Here is a 9,575-nt window from a genome sequence, read left to right as displayed (position 1 = left end):
ACGAATATTCTGCCGTAATCTCCAAGCCAACATCTAGGTGTACACTGACATGGTGGTTTGACAAGGTGAAAGGTGGAGTGGAGAAGCACGATAGTCAGTTAAATTTGTTTAGGCAATCCCCTTTCGTGTTTCTATTGCATATTATATCCTTTAGATTTATAGGGGCTCTATTTCACCTTCTTTTAGTAAGATACAAAGGTGATTTAGTATTTGAGATCAGGGGGAGGCGATTGCAGTTTTTTGAGATGGACTTCGCCCTCATTACCGGTCCTAAGATTGGAGATCTTACTGTACCGAAGAATCATTGCACTACGAGTACACTAAGAGACAAATACTTCAAAGAACATCCAATATTAAAGAAGCACCTAATGAACGTGTTTGAGAGATTAGTTGACACCAATAAGCATGAGGACGTCGTGAAGGTTGCCCTACTTCTAGTTGTGGAGTGCTTTTTTAGGGGAACTGAACCAAAAATCATGTGTAATATGGATTATATTCACCTGGTGGACTCGTTAGATGATTTTTATATATATCCCTGGGGTAGTTTGGGATACTATACAATGTCGCAAGGAATCGAATCTGCCGTTGCTACATCAAGTTCCCCTCGGTACACTGTATGTGGTTGCGTCCTTCCTCTACAAGTAAGAACACCTTTTATTTTCTATATATTTTTCCTCTATAGTCAATTTTGGAATTTTAACCTAGTACAATTTCATTCTAATAGGTATGGGCAGTAGAGATATTACCAGCCCTACAAGAGTGTGTTGTTTCGTATGTTCCCCATCAAATTCCACGCTTCATTCAATACCGAGGTTGGAAGTGTTGGATGTACAAAATAATACACGCTATTGTCGAGAGTGAAGCTTTAAGTTTATATATATCTCCATCATTTACTTTACTTAACTTGACAACCTTATCGATTTTTTATTTAACATTACTCTTTATTCTTTTGCAGACATCAGTAGTGATGAAATTAGAACCAACACTACGAGAATGGGAAATGGATGCCGTTTGCTCGGTGCATGACAGTTTCCAGGTGAGATGTTATGAAAAATGAACTATATTTTTTCTATCATTATAAAGTTATCCTTACTCTTACATATCCATCTATACATTTTGTACCTCACTGAAACCCAGGAAGATGATGAGGAAGGTAATGAGATTAATCATGAGGAGGATGATGAGTCAGATAATAACGATGAGAAAGGCATGAAGGGAGAGGGACCTAGGGGGTATACCAAGAGGGGGTGTTATGAAGAATGTTGTTTTTATAGAGGAATTTCGGATTGAAAGGGAAGAGTTAAAGAAGGAGAGAGAGGAATTGAAGAAGGAGAGGGACGAATTGAGAAAAGAGAGAGAAGAGATGAGAAGGAAAGAAGCAATGTTTGATGAGAGGGGGGCGTTACCGAAAAAGAAAGAACAATTGAGGAGGGAGAAGGATTTATTTTTTGAGGACAAGAAAAAGTTAGCGAATGAGAGGAAGGAGTTTAATAAGGAGAAGGAAGGTAGTCGTATATAGAGGGGATGTTTTGTGATGGATGAGGAAGGTAAGGAGTTGAGGAAGAGAGGGGAAGTAAATGATGGCCCACATAAAGAACGGATACATGGGGATCTAGATGTGCAATCGTATAGTAATGTCAAAGGTAATGTATTGAATGCATCCACATCTCATCCCGTTTATGAAAGGAGAACCAAAAGGATACCGAAGCCATCATATTACAAGATTTCTCCGTACTTGTCCCTGTCTGCATTCGATACAACCCTTGGGCCGGTTCCCGAACTCGACCAAGTAACAGCTTTCGCTACTTCTTCGATACCATTTCCTCTACAGATGGATCCTTTCAAGATACTATCCGCTCAGGAGGTGAAAGAGGTAGAGGACTGGTACAAGGCAAACAAGGACATGGCAGCGGAGAAATGGTTCAGTACGATCTGGATGATAGATGCGTTGGTTGATAGCGAGGTAAGCATTACTAATTTATTCTCTATATGCATTAATTGACATATAATTAATTATTATATTAATCTATGACTAAATCGTACTATCCTATTGTTTAGGCTATCGACACATACATTGAGTTCCTTCAAAAAAGGCATAATGACCTTTCAATAGCATATCCTCAGGATTGTAAGTTCTGTCCTACGTATTTTACGGTAACTGTTTATTTCGGCAATCCTTAATCTGTTCGAAAATTTTATTATCTTACATGTATTGAATTTTGATCATGATTGTAACAGCAAAGCCTTGAGGGGTGTTTGCCGATTTTGATCGCATACCGGGCCTCCAAATCGGCGTCAGAACGGGCCTCGCTAATAGGCCAGCTGAACACAGTGTACGCAATTGCCAAGCAGTGAGATAAACCATACGCTAAAGCGATTTGGTGTTATGAACGGGTAATGCACTCGTCACAGAACATCATCTCTTACTGTTATGTGTTCTATCATGTTTTGACTAATATATTATTTTGTGAACCATGAACAGGTCTATGCACCCATAAATCATGAAAATTCAAATTAGTTTTTGCTGGTCATCTATCCTAGAGTAAGAGAAATCATTGTTGTGGATAGCTTATGCACAAATCTAATGCCAAAGTACAAGCAGCAGATGAAGAAGATAATTAATGCACTCCCCATTCTCTTCCATGCCACCAGAGACAACATTGCACTTCAAGGGAAGAAGTGGACCGTCAGAGTCGATGAATCTATGCCGAAGTAAGACAATGGTTATGACTACTACATATTCGTAATGAAATTCATCGACATTTTGTGTAGCAATCTCACCTTGGGGGGAACAGACATACAAAAATTCGTCGCCGGTTGGAGGAAGTCAATAACATATGATTGCTTGTCTTTAGTATGTAGATGATATTTGTCCAGGGGATGGAGGAATTTTGGAAAGATGTTGTATTATACAGAGTATTAATTTCATTGTTGTATATACATTGTACATTGTTGTCTCACTCATGTACCATTTCATGTTATATACATTGTATTATGTACATCGTTGAATATACATTGTACGAGGTTTACAGTAATCTTGGAGTGCATAAAATTTCTACATCTGTGCATTTCAGTCCGAGTTCCTTCTCTAATTACGATAGCCTTCTTTAAGGGGTTACAAATAAAACATCATTGTGGGGCGTAACAAGCGTAAACGGATTGCATACTGATGTATAGCATACTTTGTAATTTTGGTGGATGATGAAATGAATTTTATACTTTATCCCACCGTATTTTTAGTTTATCTCGCTATACTCGTCGATCAAGTTCAATGCACATGGAACTCAATGTTTGCCCTGCTCATTTTCATGCTTGCCCCGCTCATTTCCATGCTTGTTCTACTCAATTTCATGCTTGCACCGCTCAGTTTCATATTTGCCCCGCTCATTTTCATGCGTGGCTCGCTCATTTTCATTTTTGTCCCGCTCATTTTCATATTTGCATCACTCATTTTCATGCTTGCCGCACTCATTTTCATGTTTGGCGCGCTCAATTTCATGTTTGCCTCGCTCATTTTCATGTTTGCCCCGCCCATTTTCATGCTTAGATTCTCTGATAAGGGGCCCAAATGATGGAATCCCTTCCCCAATACCTTAAAACCTTTCCTATTTAGATCTCTACACCTACTACACCTTTCTAATTTGGCTAAAAGCCAAAATTGAATTGTCAGAAATAGTTCAGCACTATAATACTTGTGAGTGTTATAATATACATGAAAATCCAAATCATTGCACACGCATGATATTTTGGAAGTAAACCGCTGGGTGAATGTTAACTTAGGGTCCTACCGGTTGGATGTAATCAACTCATTTCATTGCTTCACAAAACCAAGATTAAAGGAGGGTTTTTAAAAAAGAAGAAGAAGAAGAAGAGTAACTAGGTTCCCTTAAAAAGGCAAACTTACATATACCTGGTGTTTGGTTTCTAGAGACACGAGTGTACTAGCAGACACATGCACCAACATGGCCCACATATGTGAATTCAAAAGATGCTCATCTGGCAAGCTCAATTTCTACGTTGCCCCGTGCAAGTTCTAAGTTGCCTTGCTGAATTTCAAGGTTCCCTCGCTCAATTCTTAGGTTCCCTCGCTGAATTACTAGGAAGGTTTTGATGATAAAATAAATGAAGAAGCTCTAGTGCTAAAGTAGATTACCCCACATGGTGGGGCTTGAACACAACTTGCCAAAAACCTCTTTTAAAGGTTGTTCGACTCTAAGTTACTCAAATAGGGAGTTTTGAAACTCAATTGAGCTATATACAAACTAAATTATCTAAGTTATGCAACTTGCCTGTAACCTAGGATTATATGAATTCCCTATAATCCAAAGGGATGCAGATTGCCCACAACAACTTAGGGTAGGAATTCCTTACTATTGAAAGCTATATGGGTCTCATGTCAATTCATTTTGACTACTCTTATTATGATATAAGATAAAAAATGAGACAAATCTAAAAAAACAAGTGGGCAAGACAACCGACTCGGTAGACCGGGTCCCAACCCGGTCGACCCCGACTAGCTGACCCAGTTTATCTGGTCCTTAGACCAAGGTACCTATGGCTACGGATTAGTGATAACTATGGCTACGGTTATAATCCGTAGCCATAAGAGGCCGCCAAATCTGTAGCTATAGGCCGGCTTACTTAAAAAGGAGGGGTAGTTTCATCCTCATTTTTGCTATCCGTACGAGCAGGTCCAAGTTCGGAAGTTAAGTTTGTATTGTTTCAAGAATATCCAATGGATGAAGGTGGGGTCCATAGTCGTAAATTTCTCCTCAAGTTTTGTACGTGGTGTGGCCTACAAAAGTCATGGATTAACTTAATTTTTAAAGCTCTAAGCCCACCATGGAATGGTGCATCTGACTGATGGGGTAGATGTTTGACATACTTCATAATAGTGCCCACACAGCTCAACGTCATGGGGAGTTCACATGAGCTTGACCATATAAAACCTTTTCCCACACACACGTATATATACACACGACACATGTGCATGCGTGCACGCACGCGCGTGCGTGCGTGTGTGTGTGTGTGTATGCATGCTTTGGTGTATACATATGGGGTTTTAGTGTATACATATTCCGATGAAAACGGAGGGGTATTGAACATAATGTATTACAAATAAAACATCATTGTGGGGCGTAGCAAGCGTAATCGGATTGTATAGTGAGTTAGTCAGTACGCTTCTATTGTACTAAGTAAACTCAATTAAGCCCACATTGAATGTATGTAGTATATCCACGTCGTCCATCCGTTTTTCCATATAATTTTAGCGGTTTAGCCCCAAATTGAAGCATATCAAAAGATCAAGTGGATCATATCACGGGAAACAGTGGGCATAATGATTTCCACCGTTGAAACCATACCATGGGAAACAGTGGGCATAATGATTTCCACCGTTGAAACCATATCATGGGAAACAGTGGGCATAATGATTGTCTAGTTTGCCCCGCTCAATTTCATATTTGCCCCACTCAATTTCTAGTTTGCCCCGCTCAATTTCATGTTTGCCCCGTTAAATTTCTCATTTGCCCTACTCAATTTTTAGTTTGCCCCGTTCAATTTCATGTTTGCCACATTGAATTTCTAATTTGCCTCGCTGATTTCCTAGTTTGCCCCGCCGATTTCCTAGTTTGCCCTGCTGATTTTCAAGTTTGCCCCGCTGATTTCTTAGTTTGCCTCGCTGATTTTCTAGTTTCTCCCACTGATTTCCTAGTTTGCCTCGCTAATTTTCTAGTTTGCCTTACTGATTTCCTAGTTTGCCTCGCTGATTTTCTAGTTTACCCCGCTGATTTTTTAGTTTCCTCCACTGATTTCCTAATTTGCCTCACTGATTTTTTAGTTTGCCCTGCTGATTTTTTAGTTTCCTCCACTGATTTCCTAATTTGCCTCGCTGATTTTCTAGTTTGCTCCGCTGATTTTCTAGTTTGTGTAAGACCTGTACCCTAGTCCGTACCATTTCATAGGCTTCCGCGGTCCTTTTGGTCGAATTCCAGCAATTTTCCACTTGTATCCGACATTTGCGCACAATCCTAAGCCGAGTCCCCCATACCGAAGTCGGCTCAAACCGAAACCTGTACCTTAGCGACCTCGCCGTCGCCGCGGTTCCAACGCCGCGATTCGCGCACCAAACCGATACCCAGGGTAAAAGATGTAGGCCCACGTTTAATTCGAAGAAAACGTCACGTGTTGCGAATTTCAAGGGAATCTCTACAATATGTCCCATCAATCAATCAATCAATCAATGTCAAGTACAAGTCAAGTCACTCCATACCCCAAGTACATCAACGCGTCCCTTCCCATTCCCAAAGTCAACTCTCCCTCTCTCTCCACCCATCCCTTTCTTACAACCCATTACTCTACCCATCACCCATCCTTATCATCCCATCACTTCTCTCTCTCCCTCATTTCTCAAAAAACTCTCCCAAGCAACATCCCACGTTCAATCTCCCTCTCTCTCCCAAACCACAAGTGTGGCCCACCTCTCAACTCTCATCCACACCATCAAAATTCCATCAACCACCATCAAAAGTGAAGGTAAGGAGCAAAGAAGGCTAAGGGAGCAAGGAGGAGGCCTAAAGGTGGGTGATCTACTGTTGTTTTCAATTTTAAGGGCCCACTTATTCGTGGGACCCATTTCGATGTATGTGATGTATCAATGGAGGGCCCATAGTGGCGGGGTCCCTCCCCTCTTTCACCGTATCTCTCTCTCTCTTTGAATGGTAATGATGATGAAGGGGTGAGTGTGGCCCATCATGAATAATATTTTTCATGTGGGACCCATTGGATGAATGTGTTGTATCTACACCATCCAGCCCATTAGCGGGCCAAGATGAAGGAAAAACACAAGTATCAAATTGATCCAAATCAGGTGGGCCACGTTTATGTGGGACTCACCTTGAATAAAATGTGGGCCACGTGCATGTGGGGCCCACCATGATGTTGTGTATATCCATGTCGTCCAGCATCCCTGGACGCTGGACGTGAGGCAGCGTGGTTGGCTAACATGGAGTGTATGTACTGACATGGGTGTGTACTAATAAAGCTAACAAAAAACTTTTGCTTTTGGGATAGGCTCCCCATGTAGGCTCCACCTTGATGTATGGGGATGATCCACGCCGTCCATTCCATTCTTCAGCTCAATTTAGGCGTTGAGCCGAAAAAATGAAGCTGATCCCATTTTTTGACTGGCCATACCATAGGAAATAGCAGTATTACCATTAAAATCCACCTTGATCCTTTTATTCGCCAAAAACAAGCCACATATTGGACTCGTTTGGTCGGTCTTGGACCATGGAATCCAATGGCTGGAGAGGATCCAGCTGATGTGGGCCCCACAGGGGAAAAATCATAGAATTTCTGCTTTTCAAAAAAAAACAGCCAGGAGGCAGTGCTGCTGCCACTGACACACCAGCAGGCAGCGCCTGCGGCGTCTGGGCGGACGGACGGGCTAGGCCTCACGGCCCAGCTGTGGGCCCCACCGTGATGCCTTTCGAACATCAACGTCGTGCATTAGGTGGGCCCTTAGGGCAGTGGCCCCCCTACCAAAAATCAGTCGTATACGGAACTCAGGTGGGCCATACCATCTAAAATCATGTGAGGACATGCCTAAAATATATAAAATCACTCGGTGGGGCCTACCTGAAATTTGGATGCGGCTGAAACTTGGTATGAACCCTCAGTCAAGTGGGACACACATAATGGGTGGACTGGATTTGTGAACCACATTCCAGTGGGCCCCAGTTTCCCAGGTCCACGTGACCTTTTAAATTGGTTGGATGTCAAATAAATATTACAGTGGGCCCCCTAGTCCACGTGACCCTTTGAACAGATTGGAGGTAAACAAACATTACAATGGGCCCAGGTTGTGTGGCAAATAAACATTACTGTGGGCCCCAGGTCTGAGTGACCTTATCAATGGGTTGGATGGAAAATAAACATTATGGTAAGCCCCACATGGGACCCACTTATGTATGTATTGTAAACCACACCCTCCATTAGTGTGGGCCCTACCATGATGCATGTGTTTCATCCAACCCGTCCAATCATTTGGAAATTATTTTAAGACCATGCGATGAGGCCCATCTTGGCATATTTGTGGGCCGTTCATTGAGGCCCACTTTGATCTGTATAAGGCCCATTGTGATGTGTGCAAGGCCCATGGGTTATGGTCCATTGCAATGTACATATGGCCCGTATATGAGGCCCATATGATTAAGCCCATCTTAATGTAGTTATGGCCCATCCACTGAAATATAGATAAGGCCCATGTTGTGAGGCCATTTGATGTATTAGAGGCCCATGGGTCGAGGCCCAGTGGGACGTACATAAGGCCCATTGTAGTGTGATTCCACCATGGTATATGTGTCGACCCTTATAACGGGCTATGCTTTGGGAGCAATGATGGTTTGATGTCCACATTGCAAGGATGATGTTGGTTAAATGTCCACATTGTCACTCTCTCCCTAGGGCCCATTAATAAGCCCATACCTGTAGCATATAGGCCGTCTAGGCCGATCTTTGTTTTGATCCGAGTCCATCACCACATAACATGTATAGCATAGATCTATAATTCATGATCATACGCATCATATATATGCCTGATATGAGAAGTGACCGATCACAGCATATGCCTTCATGCAGATCGTTTATGGGCTCCCTGACAGGCGGAGTTGCCTCACATGAGCGCTTAGTACGCGCAGGATTGTTGCATGTCTAACATTATGATTCATGCACTTGCATTAGTGTGATTGTGATTACTGTATGCCCTAGTGATATCAGGGTCATAGCCTCCACAGACACATCGTGGGTAGCTGAATTGGATACCGAAAATATTGTTACTAAGCATCGGGGCGCCATAGATGTCCCTGGGTGAAAATTCCTAAACCCGATGGTACCAAAGGATGACTCCGATGTCGAGACCGAGTGGATATATGAGTGCACGAGGGCCGAATACCAGGAGGTCGCGTCTCCCACTTTGTCGTGGTCGGTTGGAAAGGGGTGTGGCCTTACTCGCCCAAGGGTAGGGGGTAATACTAAGTTAAGTTTGACCAGCTCGTGAATGGGTCCGCTATCGACATGCCGGATAGGTATTGGCAGACTATTGGTCAGGCGGATAGTGAGGTTTCTTACGCTCACTTGGACTGTGCGGCTAGGAGAGCGGCAGTGTCACTTGGAGTGTACTAAACCTCGGTGATTATCCAGAATGAGAATTGTACTAATACATGATGAGGATTGGCTTGCTTGAGTTGCATCTCGCATCGCATGGCCGTGTTATGGCCGATAGCATTCATATCTTGCACCGAATAGCCTTGGTACGGCTGATTGCATTTATGTACTCATCACCATGATTCCGCATTACTCTGACCTTACATTCTGAGCACGCTTATATTACGCACACACTTACACCACCCTCTAAGCTTTCTATAAGCTTATGCACGATTGATGCGTGCAGGTGACGCCAAGACGCAGCCATAGCCTTGTCGCAGCAAGAGCGTGCAGTCGAGCTTTTGGAGTTTCCGTTATTTTTATTATATTGTATTTCCCTTTCATACGCCTTGTACTTAAAAGTTTTTTAT

General features: G+C 42.6%; 1 protein-coding gene across 1 annotated transcript; it reads left to right on the top strand.

Annotated features, from left to right (window-relative positions):
• Positions 1-1,534: 1,534 nt before the first annotated feature.
• LOC131249736 (uncharacterized) lies at positions 1,535-2,484 on the top strand. The gene is made up of 3 exons (XM_058250504.1): positions 1,535-1,963; positions 2,059-2,154; positions 2,239-2,484. Exons 1-3 carry the CDS (start codon positions 1,535-1,537, stop codon positions 2,353-2,355), a joined length of 642 nt encoding a protein of 213 aa, XP_058106487.1. The 3' UTR covers positions 2,356-2,484.
• Positions 2,485-9,575: the final 7,091 nt, after the last annotated feature.

This window comes from Magnolia sinica, chromosome 6 (assembly GCF_029962835.1).
Source record: "Magnolia sinica isolate HGM2019 chromosome 6, MsV1, whole genome shotgun sequence".
NCBI classification, from domain to species: Eukaryota; Viridiplantae; Streptophyta; class Magnoliopsida; order Magnoliales; family Magnoliaceae; genus Magnolia; species Magnolia sinica.
The sequence above is the reverse complement of the archived record's forward strand: the minus strand, read 5'-3'. Positions and strand labels throughout refer to the sequence as shown.